Raw genomic sequence first — 20,195 nt, 5'->3', positions numbered from 1 at the left:
CCACAAAATGGAAGATTTCAGGTTTTTTATGTTAAAAAAAAGTGGAAGCTGCAAATACCACTCAGCAAGAGATGCAAAGCTTTAAAGTAGTGTGTTAGTTCCTCTCACTTTAATAACATCCTTGACATATAAGCTGTTCATATTCTTCAGAAACTTTAAGATGTGACTGAGGATATTTAAAGCTAAACTTAACACAAAAAAAGAATCCATTATTTTTCAGAAAAAGCACAAATAATTTGACATGATGCCTTTAAAAAGTTGAATTGCAAGGGATTTTTCTTTTGAAACACTTAAATTATTTTTGACACATCTTCTTTGAAAAGCGTATCTTATTGTTCCCAGATACTTTTTTGGTATGGCTGGTAGATTCTCTTTTAATGTCAGCACTTGAAATAACAATCAAATGGACTTAAATGACCTAATGAAGTTGATTTTAACCCAGCCGACTGTTCTAAAGCCATAATTTTAGTTGATTAAGAGTCTCAATAAGTTGGTATTAGCTCACAATCTACTAAATATATTAAAGTATGATCATGGCTAGGCTTCGCGAACGAAGATTTGGGAAGGCTCTATCCACATTTGCTGCAGGCACGCTGGTGGCTTATGAGGCCAATACGTGACAGACAAACCCGATTGCAAAAGGCACAGCAGAAAGACTCCTTAGATGGTGTATTCTGCAATACACGGTTCTTTCTGCGTTGCCTTTCCTCGCGAGGGTGATCCTGCGTGTGTTCTCAAAGGAGACAGCTGCGTTATAGATGGTGTGTCTCCAGGCCTCCCGATTTGAGGCCAGAGTAGACCAGTTATGGTGATCAATATGGCCAAGGCTGAGATGTTGTTTCAGGGAGTCCTTGTATCTTTTCTTCGGGGCTCCTCTCATGCGGCAGCCAGTGTATAATACTGTGACAAATGCTTTCATTTTGAAGATATGCTGGTTGCATACACTAGCAATAAGAATGCACCATTTGAAACAACAAACAGCATTTCTGGAGATGGGTGCTTTTGACTCCAATGCACTCAAGACTAGAAAGGGTATTGTGCTTTTTCAGCTGCCCAGGTGTACCGTACTGGCTATGCAGAGCACAATGCAAAAAAACTTCGTACAAATCATTACAATCCTGGAAAGCTGTGAAGAACTCAGTGTTCTTTAGAATACTGCCGTTTTCCTTATTGAGGATAAATTATGCCTTTCAGACAGTAAGGCTGTTAAATAGCAATCAGTACCATATGCATGACTTATTAAAATGATAAAACTATTTTCTAGTGTTCTTAAAAAACTATTTTAACTTAAATCATAAATTTGAAAATACCTACACCTTAAAAAAAAAACCAAAACCAAAAACAAGCCTCAAGAGTTTTTAAGCAGCAGCTTGAGTAAAGAAGATTCTAGATTTGATCTCTCCTGTTGTCTAAAACACACCCCATTAAATAAAATCTGTCTCATGGCTTTCATTTTGGCCTTTTCAAGTTGTCATGTGCTTTTTCAGTCCATACACAAGCACATCAAGATGGCATTTAACAACCAAAATCATTCCTACTCCTTTCTCTGTTTTTCACTGTGAGAGGACTACACTTGGGTATCTTGTGGCAAATAGCAACGAAAGGAATAGTGTGATGTGCTAAAAATGTGGGGGGAGAAAGGAAAGAGATTAAGCCAGAAAACTAATTTTCTGAATCTATTATGGATTCTACAAAATTATTTAGAATTTCTAAACCCTCTGTGTGAAAAGGAAGAAGAATAGAAGGAGTAATTACTCTTTAAAACTTGGTTCTTGCAAGTCATCATGGGAAGTCTATTCTCACAGGAGCAATTTCCATTCTGCTAAAACATTGTTTAATTTGAGATGAGCCAAAAGTTATGTACAAAAATGCAAATCTAGTACTGCCATTTTTATGTTGCATGTTTCATTTGCTCAGATTAACTCTCTTCTATTATGAAGGCCATTCATGTAGACAAACACATACTGTTGGATAGTACCCTATATACAGCGTACTTGTTCTTGTTTCTACTCACAAAATAGAGTCTGGATGCTATTCTAGCAAATAAGTATTAATTTAGTAATTCAGGCTTTACTACTGTTTACAAATACAGCTAGCCATATACCTTGTAAAATGAACTAGTGCACTTACATGTGAAATGTAATAATTTATTTTTATAAATTATATAGTGTGGGTTTTATTTTTGAAATCAATATCTGAAAACAGTTTGTCACAAAATATCGCCTGTTGCAAGACTGCAATACTAAACCTGTTTTATGCTGCTCTGAAGGTTGGTTTTCTTTAAGCAAGCTAGAACAATAATACAGCTGTTGTTTGGTGGAAATATAAAGGTTTGCAATTAAATATTCTTTTTGTTTTACATAGAAAAAAATTATCCACAAGAACACAACTACCCAACACACATGAATCATGTATTGTGATATCTAACCTCTAGAACTGTTTCTCAACCAGCAGAAAAAAACCAGAATATATATTGCAGAGCTGTTACAATCCTGGTGTGATGATGAGCTAGGTGAATTTATATGTAAGTTTCCATATGTAAGTTCTCTAATAGTCAATTTATACTTTTCATCTTCTGTTTAGGACTGTAAACACAACACAGGTGGTTCATATTGTGATAGATGCCTTCCTGGCTTCTATGGTGATCCTACTAAAGGGACAGCTGAAGACTGTCAGTTGTGTGCTTGCCCCTTAAATATACCTTCTAACAAGTAAGTTGTATATTTATTGCATATTACACCTTTTTACGTAGTAAATTGCATGATTTCTTGATTTATATTTTTGCATTTACACTTGAAATCTTTTCTTGTTTCAATCAAGTAATATACTCCGCGATATAAACTTTTAATTTTTGCAGTTGTACAGAGTGCTTCACAGACAGGCAAAGATCAAGATAAAAGCTGGATGAGACTCATTTAGAAAGAACAACACAGAATTTCCATTTAGAATCACTTTTAGAATCAATAACTAGCATTTGCTTGTCTGTCCTCCTTAAGAGTTGTTGTTTAAGTGTTAAAGCTCAATTTACAAATTTAATGGGTAGGCTTTTTCAGTAACTGAATTTAAAGTCAATTTATGTTGATCAGATAAAATAGTGAATTTTTCTGCTCAGTGATTTGTTTGGAATCTGAATTCATCCTTAGATCTTACAAGCAAAAATATTGTGTCAGCATATCTCAGAATAATCGCTATTGTTTTATTAAATAAAATACTAGTGAAAAGTTATTCAAAACTCTGATCTAAGAACCAAAAGCTTTCTATGCTACTCCATAGCCTAATTTAATAGACTGAGTAGCTTGAAGATTTTTTCATTGGTTTTGTCCCAGTCAGTACCTGAAAAATAACAGTACCAAAATAATTTTACATGGTGTAGTTGAATAAAACTGAACCCCATCTGTGGCATTGCATCCCATTAAAATTGCACTGTTCAGAGAAGGAATAGCCTAAGCACTTATGAGCAGAAGTTCCAGGAGATTGTAGAATGGGAACCTGCCTTCCTGTTAGCACGGCTCTTGAGTTGGTTTTATTAGATCTATATGGGTTTATTATATCTGCTGCTCAGGCATAGTTCCTCTGACATCCTCATTACTTAGTATTTCCTTGCATCGTTAATTAATTATCTTTCTCTTGTTTGAGAACACTATGCTGACAAAGCAGGAGAAACACTATCACATTTCAATCTTGCACAGACGTGCAACAGATCAGGTAAATAGGTTGAATTTAGGTTTTGATTGGCAAAATACCTGGAGACTTCCATTATGTATTTGTCAGAGTTCTGTGTGCTTTACTTTTCTTTTTTGAAGTTGAGAGTCCTCTTTTTAATATTTAGTTTTCTTAAAAATTATAGGTACAAAATACACAGTATAAATGTTCTTTGAACTGTGAAACTGTGTTAGTCCTGAATCCTACAAAGTTCAGCTTTGTAGAACTCATTGTAAGGTTCAAGGTCTCATGACATTACAGTTATAGACCAATTATTTAAAAAAGAAGTTGTTAAAGATTTAATGTGTTACTCGTAGGCTGTTAAAATACTTGCTTTTCTTTTTTACTTAGTTGACAGTGAGTTTGTTATGCTAGGGAAAATGTAAACAATTCAGATTTCTTCACATGAAAAATAAAGAAACTTCTACCAAGTTCATGTGTTATGTTCCTTCTGAGTAATTGAATGAGTTACAATGACTAATTGTATGTACAAATTATTGTAAATAGCTTTTATAGATTTTAATTCCTGCAGCATTTAATTTCTAACATGACATAACATGGCATCTGTAGGTCTCTAAGCTTAATACTAATTTCCTTCTACACAGAGAATATTGTTCATGTAATAAGCCTGAGAGATATATTTTTATTAAGAAATAAGTTTTATCTTTTATAACAATCTAATTTCTTTATGATGTTTGTAGTGGTTCCCATCACTGTTCTCACAGCACATGACTCGTTTTTTTTGCAGTGCCACATAAGGTGGAGGAGAAGTGTTCCGTTCATTTTAGAAATGATGTGGTAATGGTATTGTTCCATAGTTGACTTAAGTCCCTCTCCTATTTTCTAATGGCAGGAGTTTCCATATGCAGTCATTGAAGCCAATTATAAAACTGCCTTCTAAAGCACAACAGTCATGAGTGGCTTGCCATACATCAAACGAGACCACTTAGCCAAACCAGGAAACTAAAATTAAGTTATCTAAGCTTGTTTTCTACATCCTGGGCTGTATTTTCCACTTTTTGCCACATATGTGCTTATATCATGCAAATGAGATCAATACCCATATTATAAATGGTATATGTAATGGATGCTTGACTTCTTTGTCCTATCTCTTCTCATTAAGGTACCACTCTTACAAACTGTTCTAACATTCTTAGCCCTTAAGGAGTTTCAAATAAACTGATTTTCTTCTATGAAGATTATCAGACATACTACTAAGTAATTTTTTCTACTAAATGTAGATGTCTGGGATAATTACTGCTCTTCTCTTGATGTGGTGATAAATTTAATATAGGTAACAAAGACCCTGACAGGAATGCTTTATCACTGAAAATGGGAGATAGAAGATATCTCACTAAGCCTGGGAAGGTCACAAGTAAACTCATAGCACGTGAATTAGGAATTCGAGTCAATCACAGAATTTTAATATTTTCTTGGAGTATTAAATAAAATCACAGACAAATTCTCAAGGGATATTTTCCATAACATACTTGTAAACCTCTAGGAAGTCCTGTCTCCCAACATAGACTTAGCACATATATACCCATACTGTGTATTCATATTATCCCATGTCCTGTTATTAATGTTGTTATCTTATGTAAAAACAGTAAAGTGCGATCATAAATCAAGAGGGACTACTATTTTTTGAAGCTTATTTTGACAAATCAATACTTACTGTTCTTTAGTATTTAGCACTAGCAAGTAACAAAATTCTTAATAATCAGAAAGATAAACCCTTCTTAGCTTGATATCATGTATTTCTTTATAGTATGCAGATTGGAATTTCTCAGTATATTAGTGTTTAGTGTTGAGATGTGGACTATTAAGTCAGAGAAAGAATCTAGGAGGCTAGGTCTGAGCATAACCCTTAAAACATGGAAATTCTACTATTCATTGTTATTTCTTAGTAATAATAAGAGCATCATTATTATCATTATTATTATCATTATCGTCATCATGATTACTACAACATTTTAAATGTATGCAGTTGAATTCAGAGTTCTTGGTGAAACTGTGGTACAGTCAGTTTTGTTCAATGCTGTAATGAGCTGTGATAGCATCTCCACAAAGTTTCCCATGTAGCTCTTGGAAAGAGTGAGGTTGGGACTGAGAAGCGGGAACTTATTTGAAGTAAGTCAGTTGCTGCTGATTATATTCGATGATAATGTGTGCTTTCATTGCTATTAAAAAACAGAACGAGCAATTACTGTTTCTTCAACTGACTCCTCATGCATTTGTGGATCTATTATTAAGTAAATGACATTGGAAAATAACACAAACATAATCCTTATGGGAAAGAGAAAAATCCCAATACCTATCTATGTTTATTGGACCTGACATTCCCACACTTTTCTTACTGATCTCTTATGTCTGTGAGATAACACAGAATAAAGAATAACTGAGGACAGATCATAGGATGGATGACTCCTGAGAAGTGGGGTCTAGTCACCAGCATCTAATCACGTTAAATTACCCTAATTAAGGTTTTCTGCCTTCCCGGTGCTTATTATTTTCCAGAAACTGTCATGGTATATCCTGCTTTAATACATCCAAGGTTGGATTATATCTATTTGTTATTATTGTAGAATGAACTGTTTGAATATACCTTCCTTCTGATGTCTTTGTTGGAGCAATTCTGTTGCTTCTCAACTTCTCTTTTCCTAGGTTACAAAAGATAAATTTAGTGTCTTCTTTCAGGTAGCTGCTTTGTTTTCCCCTTGTGAATAGTCACCTCACTATGTACCTGCTCCTATTCTTTTATTTTTATTTTTTTCCTTTTTCTATTTTTCTATTTGTTCGATCAGAGTTGATTACCGTTGTTTAGATGAGGCCTTATAAAGATGCTCATATGTCTCTGTCTCTAATAATCATTACAGAATTACAGAAAAACAGATTTCCTCTTTTTCTGTGTAGTGTCTTTTAGAGTGTCAGGCGGTTTCTTCAGAGAAGTGTAAGAGAGAAAGATTATGGAAAGCAAAATGCTAACAGTGAGGGAACACAGTTCAGAGTTAAACACAGACATTGAGAGGAGGAGCTTGCAAATGCCTACAGTATCTTTATTAATAAAAAAAGAAAAAACCAAAACAGCCAAAATTAGAGCATAGCAAAGAGGTAAAGCCTTCTAGTCTGCAAGCTATTCTTAAACTTCAGCGTGCCTGTGTGGCCTGTAGCTTGAGGTCATTGGCACTTGATTAACTCAAATGTGTTCTCTGGGAAGCTGCACCAGATATTTCCCTTTTTGCCCCTCCCCTTTCTTGTTCACTGGGTTCCTTTCACAGCCGACTATACACAAAGTTAACTGAGTTTTTAATCAGTTGTCCTTCAGAAAGATTTATATAGGGGCTGCATTATGGCATAGATTGTTTTGCCAGGCCCTGGGGGGCACAAACAAACAGCTGTGCATTCCTGCCTTTTTAATGGTATCCAGACCACTCAGTGGCAGGCTCAAGTCCCGTAATAACAGGCTATTGGGATGCTGCCATCCGTTGCTCTATATTCAGTGTCGCAGAAATAGCAGAGTCATTCCAAATTCAATTTGCTGGAGTCGAACTTAAGCCCTATGTCCTAGACCAGAATCACTTTTCCTGTGCACTGTTTTGCAAATTAACCATCTCTGAAGTGGGAAGAGAATTATGCTGTTAACCATCTTTTCTTTATGTTTTGTCTTTGTCCCCCTTCTTTCTCAATATCAACAACACAGCTTTAGCCCAACATGCCATTTTGACCGAAGTCGTGGATTAATATGTGATGAATGCCCTGCTGGATATGTGGGACCACGCTGTGAAAGGTAAGCAAGCACCATGCTTTTAGCCATATGACATCTGAAACAAAAGTATTGATCACCTGAAACTGTTCTGCCTTTTTATTACTTCCCCTTCTTATCCCCATTCCTGTGTTCTTAAACTCCCTGAAGAAATTCCTGTATATTTTCCTTTGATATTGCATACATGAATTGGTATTTTTCTAGTGCTTGTTTTATTATTTTATGGTAAAATGTAAAGTTTCCAAGAAGCATTTTCTGAGAAGTAAGAGTCTTTGTTAAAAAAGTTTCTTCTAGCATTTCTGTCACTCTTCTGTGATTTTTATAATTCTTTTGTCTCTTTTTTCATTTGAACGTTTAGAGCATGGTGAATCAAATATGCTGTAAATTACTGATGCCTCTTTTAGAGAAGTCAATATGCAGAAAAAATATAGCTCTTCTAACCTGTTATTTGTAGATTCTGATTATTTTTATAAAGAATATTTTACATTTTTGTTGCTTCTTGTTCCCTGTTGCAGTCTTTATTTAGCAAGTAGAACAAACTATGTTTTAATGAAAAAAAGATCATTCTTCTTTGTCAAATAAATAGAAAAGCTCAATATATATTTCCTACACTTATTACTACCTCTACAAAAGCATTATTCTGAAAGGATCGTATAGAGAATTTAAATGAAACAGACAGCTAGCATGAGTGCTGGTGCTAAGCTCCCAGGAACCCTCTTCCACGGGAGGTGAGACCACACAAGCAAAGGGATATAATCACTGTACCTGCATGCCTTTGGTCCCTTGGGTTTTCACATGGATAAAACAGCTTTCAAGAGCAGTTAATATGCCAGGAGACCTCTGCTAGTTGTTTGAAGGTCATGGGGAATCGCTATTGGCTTTGTCTCCATTATCCCAGTCCCCTATGACCCTGCCAATGGCACCCACTGAAGAGGGGCTGGCAAAGTTAAGGGACGTGAAAACATGGCACTTGGATTTTTTAGCAGGCTTTTGCCATTTGGCACTTCCATGAGCTGCTTGAAGCGTTTTTCAACGTAAATCCTAAAAAAGGTAAGGTTTCTGAATGAAGATTTACAATATTCTGGCTGAGATGAGAAGAAATAGGAATGAAGCAAGAGGAAGAGCCAACCAGAAAAGCAGCAACCTGACCATGTGCTGTGAATCTCCCTATAGTCCTGTCTTTCCAATTTGCAGCTATTTCCTTTTAAATCCCCTGTTGTGCTATAACTGTCCTAAAGTGATAGTGCAGGCTGTCACCTGTTTCCACCCATCATCACCAAGTCTGCTCCTGCTGCGTGCTATTTCTGCCTGTCTTTTACTGTCTGTCTTGGAAGTCATCACCTTCTTTCAGCTAGTGGGCTGTGAAGTTAATGATGGCAGGAATAAATCACATCAAGAGCACTATGGTGGCAGTTTGTCAATGCAGGGTCATTGACAGCTTCCATTAGCAACAAGTGCTGTTTCTGAGTGGAGCGCAGGCTGTAGATGAAGTAGGACAGAATCTGAATAAATGATGAGCTTGGATTTTAGCCGGATTTCCTAAGGAAACGAGGCTAGTGTGATCTTTTTGTGCGTGTCTGCCTGGCTGCCTGCAAAGTCATCTGAACTTGTAGGTCAATTTCAGCCAAATTTGGCAGAAGGATAGGAGGTCTCAAAGATCATAATTGTTCCCAAAGGTTTTGTGAAAAGAAGTGGCTGAATGGAGGTTAATAAATCAGGACATGTCATAGCTAAGGGGGAGAATATTGTGTGAACTCACACCTGATTAAACAGCAGAGAATACATGAGATAGAGAGAGAACAAGAGAGATTACTAAATGTTCTGCCCATAAGAAAACTTTCACAGGGCAAGGAAAAAGTGCTACTGTAGCCTGAGGGTTTACTCCCTGCTGAATAGAACATCCTGCAGCAAATTAGCAGCCCTTAGCCTTGTAACCATAAGATATAAATCCGCTGGAAATTAGACCATTAATTCCAATGCTCACAGAACAATTTGCTTTTAATTTTAACAAGTTGCTTGGAAATGTCTGCAGCTGTCAGTAATAATGATCAGGAGAAAGCATGTCACCTTTTGCTATTAATAGTGATTGTATAATTGCTGAAAGAGTTTACATGAAATTCTTTTTCATTTTAGCAACTACAAAGTGACAAGTGATCTGAGCCACGTGATTCATTAGCTGAACAATCCTAAATTATCATGATATACTAAGTATCATGAAGTGAGCATGCACAGTACTGTACTTATTCATCCTAAAAAAATATCCTGTCCCTAGGGAGATACATACACATGTCGGAGTTGTAAAATGCCAAAAAAATTGCTACTTCTTTCACCTGTACTCTTCAGAAAAATGTTACCAAAATTGCTCAGTGTTCTGAAGGGTCTAGCCCATAACACCATTGAAATAATTGCAGGTATAAACTGTGTTGAGAGCTACCACATACCTATAATTGTAGAGAAACTCCAGCTTTCCCATTTAATGTTTCTCCCCAGCAAATTAGACGTAAGTTTTTTTCCTTTTCTCACTGCTCACTTTTCCAAAGACATATGAGGTAAGATGGACATTCTCTTAACTTCATAGAAAGGATCTATGAGAATATCCTGGGCTCAAAGGATGGCTTTTTGACATTTACAGGATGATGATACGCCTTTTCCAAATACAGTCTTGATAGAGATAAGAGCACAAAGCTTTAGGGAAAAGAAGCAAAATGGGTGAGAGTCTAGCTTTTCCTGTAGTACTCCATCATTTATGTACATAGTTCCAGTAACCTTTTCCTTCAAGAAGGAGAGATGAGAGATCACACCTTATGTGTGAGGAGAAGGGTGAGCTGGCTCATGTCCTACCTTCCCCCCCCCTTCCCCATTCTTCAAGTCTAGCACAGAGTGCCACCAGCCACAGTCTCTCACAAGTACTGTGGCTTCAAACTACTGCTCATTCTAGCTAATATAATTCTTCCACTAGTGCCAGAGGAGCAATTCTGTATTCCAGTGCTGATGGGAAAAGGGTCAAACATTTCAGGAGATTTGATACAACAAATGTGTTATGCAGGATTGCTTACAGCTTGCAAAGGTAGGCACTCTGATGTTAGAAAATGCAAGATTTATACTTGGTCACACAACAATAACATCTGTGCCGTGCGTCCGAGTTAAGATATCTAACTGTGTACTCACAAGTTTCTTTCTCCACAGGGCTTTTGCCTGATTTTGTACGCAGGTTGAATGCACATAGATTTCAAGGCGTCTGTACAAATAGTATTTCCAGACTTCAAAGTGTTTGCATGTGTAGCCTTAATTAACTCTGTCCCAAGGGCCTTTTTTCCGGTAAATATAAAGAAATGTATAAAATAGGCCTACCTGTGTTTCTGTGCGTACATGTGTATATACACAGCACCATACAGACTGCTATAAGGAATATTAACTCCATATGGACCAGGCCCAGTACACATGCATATACATGTATTTAAATAGTATCCCTGTACTTGGTACCAGTTATGCTAAACAAAATCAATGTCAGTCACAGACACACCTACATTTGAGACTAGAAGAGAAAAATATGGAAAAAAAAATATTTCTTTACTGCTTTTACTCTTATTTTTGTTTATTTTTTAATCTCAGGGGTGTTATGCTGCACTTAGCAGTCATTTATTTATACACATGTTTTGTGTAATGCATAAAAGTAATTTTCCATGCCAAATACATTATTGGTGTTTGTTAATCTAAACCTTGCCAAACATATAATGCTTTCAATCTGAGAAGAGTAGCTGAAGTAGGAATGTCCTTAAGGGAATAAAGATGGAATCAGTGGGTTTTTTAATCTTCCACTACTACTTCAGGGAAAGTGGGAGAAAAAGAGGAAGACTTTACATGTACACAGTTTTCTTTTAAGCTGAACTGGTTTACTGCTACTTTCAGGATCATCTTCATTGGATTCGAGATTATGTATGTATATAAGTAGAATATGGCTAAGAGATGGTAGTGGGTTTTTCTAATTTTAATTATCAGAGTCTAAACTGATGAGAACACAAAGAGTTATCGAGGTCTCCTGCTATTAATAGAAGGAAATTATTAGCAGTGCATTTTGCACAAATCCTTGGGGTATTCCTTCTGTGAATTGCTTGGCAAGTTTCTGTGAATGCTGTCAGATACAGAACTAACCCCTAAGTAAAAATGGAAGAGGAAAATGAACACAAAATTAACTGAAATCAAATAGATTAGTAGGACTGAAAGATACAGACAAATACACCAGTAGTAAGTGAGGGAGATCTTAGCAAAGTGTGGATTAACTTCAGACATAATCTGGTCTAGATAAAGTAATATAGCTGCATAAATTATCCAAATGTTCTTGGTTTTTCATAAGACATGGCTATTAATTGTTACATATTAAGATACATTCCTGACCATTGTAACTGAGATATCATCACTGAAAAAAAGCCAGTTTATTTCAGTGAAATTAAGCTAAAAATCAGTCTTTTGTGGTCGCTGAGATATCCTTCATAAAGGAAAAAAGTATCCATTTCTTTGCAGGGAATACAGTAAATGGCTATATTCATGACAGATTCTGAAATAAAATGCCTGAATTATTCTAATGATAAGATTTTGATGTCTTGTTGCTATGAGGAGATAATTGTGAGAGATAACTATGATAGCACAGTGGGCTAGATTGTGAAAATTTTACTCATGGTCTTAAGTGCTTAAATGCACCCAGACCGGTGGAATACTTATGCATATTATTCATCTATGGTCTGCATTGTGTGTACTTTTAGAGAATCCTATTTTATGTAATCTCTTACTGCAAAAAGCTCTTCAATTAGTTCCTACTGTGATTTCCTCTCTAGTCTCAGTTATCCATTTCTTATAATCTTTGTAATCTTTGCTAATGATATTGAATAATATTTAACAAATGTTTAGACAGCTTTGCTTAGGATCCAGTTGAAAGATTGATGAGATATTCTGGAAGCAAGGAAAAGGATGAACTCGATGTACATAAAGGGACAAGAGTGAAAGCAGAGTGGAGCTCTACATTCCTTTATTAGGATGACACACAAAATCTTTGCTCAACCTTGCCATCCAGTACCATTACAAAGTAGAGAGGATATCTGTGTACATTAGAACTGCATTCAAACTGATTTTAAAATAGTAGGAACTATTAATTTATGCAATGTGTTTTATGTACTTTCTGTTTTCTTTATGCTAATTGAAGTTCATCTGAGATGCACATGAATAACTTCATTAGCTAGAACCGGGCAATTTTTCTTTTTTCTCTTCACTGTCTACAAGTTGCTTTTACTATGAAGTGTGAGCAAATGTACTGGAAAGGGAAAGCAGACCAGAATATAAATAGGAAATAGGCTGTGAGATGAGTAGTAATTTGCTTTAAATACAGAGTCATGTTAGGTCAGATTCACTAACCTGTGAATGGTTCACATGGTCCTCACAGGAAATTGCTATTGGGCAAGATGGAAAAGAAGGTGATATTTTTAAACAATTCTCTTAAAATGTGAAAGGCACAGTACACACCAACATAGTTCCTCTGACAATGAGCAATCTTTTTGTTACCTGGCCATACACAGAGATTAGCAATCCATTAATTTAACAAATCTGACCATGCAGTAGATCAGGGGAAGACTAAGTCAGGGGAGGATCTTGTTAGATAAACAAATTTATGTCTGTATTACATTCTATTTTTCTAAACTAAACAAGTTTTTAAGGTATAGGGAAAAAATCATCAGCCTTGCCGGTAAATGAGTACAGGACATCTAGACATGATATGCTGAAATACAAAGCATATCTAACACAGGATCATAGAATAGTTTGGGTTGAAAGGGACCCTTAAAAGTCATCTAGTCCAACTCCTCCCCCCACCCTAGAGTGCAAATAGATTTCTTGATATACTTTGTCTCTCCTTCAGTACCAGTGACAAGATTTTTCACCCACTGAAGTCTAATTACTAGCAGAACTGGCAGGATTTCAGTTGGTACTGTATCTACAGTGTTGTTAAAAAGGAGGAGGGAGAAAGACGAAAGACACTTAAGACACACTTGGGATAATTTTTTGTGATTAGGGAGGCAACAGAATTAAATATTTCTAATGAGAGGATCATTTAATAGTCCTAACCGATGATGTCCTTTATCTTAGGTGTGCAGAAGGCTATTTTGGACAACCTTTAATACCAGGGGGATCGTGCCAGCCATGCCAGTGTAATGACAACCTTGACTTCTCCGTTCCTGGCAGCTGTGACAGCTTGTCTGGTGCTTGTCTGATATGTAAGCCAGGTACAACAGGCCAATATTGTGAGAGGTGTGCTGATGGATATTTTGGTGATGCTGTTGATGCAAGGAACTGTCAACGTAAGTCACAAACTTTTACAGCTCCTGACAGTATTGATCTATCCTATAACTGTGTTCCTGAGAGAAAAACTGTGCCGCTGTATGTGTGAGCAGGAGAATGATATAGAGTACTTACACCTCTAAAAATTATTGCTGTGCGTCTGCATCTGGAAAGGGAGGCTTTAAAGTAAATGGAAGGAACCTATTAAAAACGTTGTAGTTGAAGCAGACATGCAGAAAAAACCCCAGGGAGAGTGGAACATTGCATGTGTGCAAAAGGTTATACTAAATGTCAGATCTACCAAACTAAATGCAAATAAATGAAAACTATTCACTACAAATGCTATAAGCTATCCAGAGAAATCCTGTTAACTAGTGAGACTGGTGCTGAAAGGAGGGAGTGATATTTCAGTTACTGTAGGGTCCAGCTGTGGCAGCACTTGTGACCTCCTTCCCTCTTCCATGACCTCAGTAAACTGAGTTTGGAGCTGCTGCCGCTTATAGGGCAAGATTCTCCCACCTGTAAAGCAGAGTCTAAAAATCTCCACACAAATTTTCTAAAGTGCGCTGGAAGAAGGTACCTGGTACTGCAGGAGACTACCACTTCTCAACTGAGTGATGGCATGTTGTTCAAGTATCAACCCTAGCTCATACTTCCCCACAGTGATTACAAAAAATTATTGAGAGAAGATGGAAGATTTGGTAGCAACAGAAGCTTTTGCTTCTGTAGGAGGCACTGGCTCTCTCTGAACCATTACTGGCACAATTTAGAATGCAGAACAAGTGCTTTTAACTTAAAAACATTCTTCACATACCTTCCATCCTGTTCAGAGAAATGTAATAAAAGAGGTTACAAACTTCCCTGAAAGAGCAGAAGATTTTGCTTCACTGTCACAAGGATTTAGTCCTTTTAAGTCCACTGGAATAAACTCAGAGTAACTCCACTGAGTATAGAGGTGTTGTAGCAGGATAAAATTATGCAAGTAAAAGTTCTGGAGCATTGTCTAACTGCTGTCTGCATAAGAACATGGAGACGATGTCTGCAGTATGTGTTGCATCCACGGCAGTCTTAACCGGTGACATCTGTTTCCAAGACTTACTCTATTAGCAACTTGCACTTTGAAAGTGAAAATACTGGTTCTGTTGGACCATATAAGAGTGTGTGGGATGCAGAACATCACCAAGTTTCTCAACTAAGATTAATAAATACTGATGAATGCAAAGTCATAGATAACCATGAAGACATACACGTGTAAATGGTTTCTGTACTTACTATATACAATGCCAGCAAAAATTTGGACAATCACATATATACAATGCACAAGTTAACAGGTCATGATGAATAATGTCATATAAGTTAGAATGTTAAGTATGTAAAGTGATTTTAAAAAGAAGTGTATTTCAAAAATCATAGCTTCCAGTAGCTTGTCACCATTCCTGAGGCATCAATAGGATTGTTGCTTTGACCATTTCCACAGTAGTGGCAGCTCCACAAGAAAGAGATTTAGTATGAGGAGAGTTCAGAAAACATACAATTAAAAAAAAGATATTAAAAATATATACATATTTAATGTTGAATTACAAGCTTTGCTTTTGTTGTTAGTATCACTGACAAGGAGAGCTCCCTAATGTATTCATAGCCTTGTGCTTGCAGTTGCCTTGTATTCATCTACTCTCTGTCTTTCATGTGGGTTTTCTTTTTTGCATATGATTTTTTATTTCCTTTGCAGACTCTTCCATGAAGTTTGCCCTGCAGCTACAATATCAGAGGGACTGTGCCTTTACTTTGTTGTTTTCAATTTCATTCCTTATTAAAAAGCCAAATCCAAGAGTATTGCAAAGCATGAATTTGCTTTCAAATTAGTGTTTGAAATGTTTCTTGTTCTTTCTCAGTACAGTGTTGTTGTGTGCATTAACCGTTTCAAATGAAACTACAACTTTATATCAGCATAGCACCTCTGAACTTTTTTGTGTATCTATACGAAATCATAAATCTAAGAACAATGAGCAAATGTCCTAGGCATATTTGATTTGATTCTAGTAGGTTGTTTTTTGGAGTGAAACAGCACAGTGTGCTGAAGCAAATACCTGGAGGTTGTGCTGATGATAATAGAGCTCAGTGTCATGAGGTGCATTAAAGTAGATATTCAAGTGTGCCTATGTTGCAGTGCGTAGGTACTACTGTTGGAGGAGAATAAGTGTGTAGGTTGATCATAAATAGATGTTCATAAATATTTATGCAAATTTAGAGAGAATGAAGGGTCTTGACCAATGTCATTTTGGAAGAAAGTAAGACAAAGTTCTCTGCTATATTGTATTATTATAACCATTTCGAGCTTTGGACAAGAGCTAATCTTTCCAGTAGAAGTGAATGAATGGGAAGGCTTTAGGTGAGATAAATGCAATTTATCAGATTGTGTAACAGTTTATTAGATGGATAGCCCTGACTTTATGTTTTTTCTCTATGTATGTACTGCCAGAGCCAAGAAAAACATATATATGTGATACTCATCACTGTGTACAGTTTGGAGTGTTAGCAGTTTTAAAATGTGAATATCTTGATAAAGAGGGCTGTATCCAGGTTGAAAGATAAATTATGGGTTTGTTTAGTGTTGAAAACTGAAAGTGAAAGGAAAAGATAAGTGATGTTAATTACATCAGAAGTGTTTTAAATGTTTGCTTTTAAAAAATATATTGCAAAACAAAGAGATCAAAACCTCTAAAGGTGTTACATGACTGGTATGAACAGCAGGACCAGCATTATTTTTGTTACTTATTCCAGAATTTTTACAAACATTTGAGAAACAATGCCATGAACAGAATGGCAAGTCATCAAGTCGCTTTCATTTAAAAAAAACAACTTTTGCAGAATACCTCAAAAGTGGGGAGAAAAACCCCCACCTACCCTTTCAATTTATAATTGGAAACTGTAAATTAGTAAGTCGAATGAAGTAATGAGGAAAGTCCTGTTGTAATAGTCTATATATAGAAAAAAATAAAGCTGCCTTCTCTCACATGGCACCTTCCGACATGAAAGTATGTGACCACCATGTGTTCACAGTTGGGACTCAAGTGTTTCTTAAAATGAAACTGTCAGTTTGAGGATGAAAAAATAACACATGCAGTTAGGGCACTGCAGGAAGGCAAAATGTGGACTGGACCCCAAATTTACACAGTAGATTGATAATCAGTGTAGAAATATGGATTCATTCCATTCTGGGGGGGAAAAAAGGGACATGCAGGAACCAGCTCATGCTGATAGAATCAGTGACTGCATGGTTATAGTCCCTGTGATATCAATTGCATCCCTCTTCTCCACTGTGAGTGCTAATGGGATTTTTTCCTATTCTCTGCATGCCAAAAGGATTGTGGTTGAAGAACATGAAGGGCAATAGAAATCTTCCCCAAAATTTCTCTTCTCCTAAAACATAAGAATTTACGAGCCAGAAATATTGTTATTTTCCTGAAAAACAGCATTTTCATCACTTTTTTAAATCTTAAAGAGAGCACTGTGATGAGTTAATCTGGTCAGTTGGGTTACATTTCCTCTGGAAACTCTGATGCTATTGCTGAGACAGAAATCCTGGACAGTAATGGTAGCAGAGAACCCTTAGTCTCTTTTTCAGCTCTACCCTAGAGTTCTAGCTGGGGGGTGAGGGCGTTACTACCCTTGTAGAGAGGCCCCAGAGTCAACCTCGTTCTGGGTCCTCAGCCTGCCAGTATATCCTGATGACTACATCGGCTGGGAGTGGACTCCAGGGCAGCAGAACCAGCATGCGGAGCAGTAACACTCCCACTGGCCATAGCTTCATCCTGTACACACGGTCTGCATCGGTTTGGGTTTTTTTTTCTCTAAACATCCTGATGATCTTAGAGGAGCAACTAAAAAAAGTTGTTAACGAACTTGAGACAGAATTTCTGACTGCAATAATTTGTAGCAAAATTCCACATTCATATGGGTAGGTGTGTTGTCAGTGTATGGGATTGACACCTTCCTGCTTTACTCAGGCTGGGTGTTTCTCAGAGTGGCGAAAGATACACTGTAAACATTTGGCTATTAGACTTAGCTTCAGGAAACACATCAACATCTCCTTCTTCTTCCTTTGCAGCCTGTCACTGTCACATCAATGGCTCCTTCTCAGAGATCTGTGACTCTCGGACAGGCCAGTGCGAGTGTAAAACCAATGTAATTGGGCGCCGGTGTGACGTCTGCAAAGTGAGTGACAAGTGGCATTTCCTTTCAGCTTTCTTCCATTTGTCTTAACTAAATATCGTTTGATTTTTGTATAGGGTTTTTTTGTTGTTCATTTTTCACTTAAAGAACATATATGGATTGTTCTTATGTTGAGAAAGGCAGAATGGTTGCTTTTTAAATGTTTTCTAATGGTTTTCTAGAACGAAACATGGAACACTGGATTTACACGCAATGAATGTATTTTAAGCCTCACTGTACATATCAGTATATTTGCATACATGGTGTGTACACTTTATATTCTGAATGTTTGATATAAATAAATTAGTTAAATATATTGCAGCTTTGGGGGAGAACCCCTTTATGAAGAAAGTCTGATAGCATCTCATTAAAAAAAAAAAAAAAGTAGGATGCTAGTTTAGTTCTGCTGTGAATGTTCTGCTTTTATGTTTTTTTCTTAGGGTTTCTTCTTGTTTTGTCCAAACAATGTATTATTTTTTTGTGAAAGTGTCTTTTGCCATGACTTTGTTTTCCTGTCTCATAAATCACTGCAAAAAATATTGTTTCATAAACTTTCACAGAATTGTCTTCAGGCAGCTAAGGAATATGTTTTAGCTGGCTGCACATTTCTCTAGCTCAGTGTAAGGACTCATGGATTAGGTCTGTGTCCTCAGAATACCTCCACCTGTGTGTAATTTAAAGCACATAAATAATTCTGCAGAAATCAAAAGGATTATTTTCACCATTTAGAGTTACGTAATTTCTGAAGTGTTTGCTCACGCTCCATTTTCAACAATATTTAAGGAATCTGTTCAAAGAAAAATTGCTAGTATCAATGGAATTTGCAGATTGCATAATGTACCCAGCAAATAGCTCAAGCTTGTTAATACAGTACTGGTGGTTAATTGGAATTAATCTTTGTTTACTACTATGTTTGCTCCTGTCTTTATTCCTGTACTCTCTTAGGTGGTGTAGTTTCCTTATCTTTACTTTCTAACGGTGTTTACTTTTCGTTCTTAAAGCCTAGCTACTTCTGGGCCCCAGAAAAGCTCTTTTGTATACCCTGTGGCTGCAGTGCTTTAGGATCTGTGTCACTGCAGTGCGATATGTTGGGAAGATGTATCTGCAAATCAGGATTCATGGGCAGACGCTGTGAAATCAGAAAACAGGTGCCTAAATTGCAAGAAAATGCAGGAAGCAGTCAGCAGATTCGAGTACCCCCTCGGAGATGGGGTGCCAGCAGTGCCAGTGGGTGCCCACGAGGTGCTTACCGGCCTGAGACTCTGGTAATGAGAAAATGTGTGCATTGCATGGGCTGAAGTCTCATATTTGCTTGTGTTTGGAGCTCACACAGATTGGAGTTTTTTTAATTCTAAGTACGCATGCTACAATAGAAGAAATTCTTGAGAAACAGAGGCGCTCAGAAGACAGGCAGCCTTTTAGGATGCTTCCCTAATCCTAGGGCTTCTCATTGTGCAAATTGTGATATCAGCGAGAAATCAAATACCAGAATAAGTCCCAAAACAGCACCATTAGCAGCTGTATGCAGAAAATGTATAGGAGATATACATAAATCAGTGGAATCAGTGGGATTTTCTTGGCTTTTGGCAGCATAAGACTTCCTTTTCTAACAATTGAAGAATCAACAGCTCAAGGAGTTTGCAAGAAGGATAAGCCCCAGAGGCAAAGAGTTAAGATCTAATTTTAAAATGTCAAACATAACTGGTGCTAAAAGTTCTCATTAGTGAATATGGCCAGTTATCTGAGCCATTTTTAACTTTGTACAGTGCCAGTAATTTGAATGTAATGCCCAGAATAACAGGAGTGTTCATTGCTTATCACATACCAAAAAAGCAACTTATTTCCTAAAATAAAGTAATTATGATGCAACTGCTTCTAACCGAGCAGTGTTTTAGAAATGTTGTTTTTTTGTCCCTGCAATGCAAACTCTCCATGCTTATCACACCCTGTCTGAAAAATACCCGGCAGCGTTTTTTCCTCCTCAGCTAGACTCTGGGACCCACACTCTATTCGATCATATGGATTCCCTTGGAGAAATGAGCTTTTACCCATTACACATGCATTAGGTTACTATGTTGCCCACATAAACACTCGACATACACTGATGGGGACAAAATATAATAACACTATCAGAAAATTCATTGTATTTCCTCATTATAATCCAGGATCTTATCTCTTGTGCAGTAACTCTGAT

General features: G+C 36.8%; 1 protein-coding gene across 2 annotated transcripts in view; it reads left to right on the top strand.

Moving 5' to 3' along the window:
* Positions 1 to 20,195, top strand: part of LAMA2 (laminin subunit alpha 2) — a 289,789-nt gene that overhangs the window by 142,091 nt on the left and 127,503 nt on the right. For both annotated transcript variants that reach the window (XM_039381758.1, XM_039381756.1), the window contains 4 exons: positions 2,584 to 2,711; positions 7,403 to 7,489; positions 13,598 to 13,809; positions 17,898 to 18,004. In XM_039381758.1, coding sequence (XP_039237692.1) covers positions 2,584 to 2,711; positions 7,403 to 7,489; positions 13,598 to 13,809; positions 17,898 to 18,004 — 534 coding nt within the window. The remainder of the gene's footprint in view (positions 1 to 2,583; positions 2,712 to 7,402; positions 7,490 to 13,597; positions 13,810 to 17,897; positions 18,005 to 20,195) is intronic.

This window comes from Pipra filicauda, unplaced genomic scaffold (assembly GCF_003945595.2).
Source record: "Pipra filicauda isolate LSUMZ 115617 unplaced genomic scaffold, ASM394559v2 scaffold23_size5868930_pilon, whole genome shotgun sequence".
Taxonomy (NCBI): Eukaryota; Metazoa; Chordata; class Aves; order Passeriformes; family Pipridae; genus Pipra; species Pipra filicauda.
This window is presented reverse-complemented; position numbering and strand designations above follow the sequence as displayed.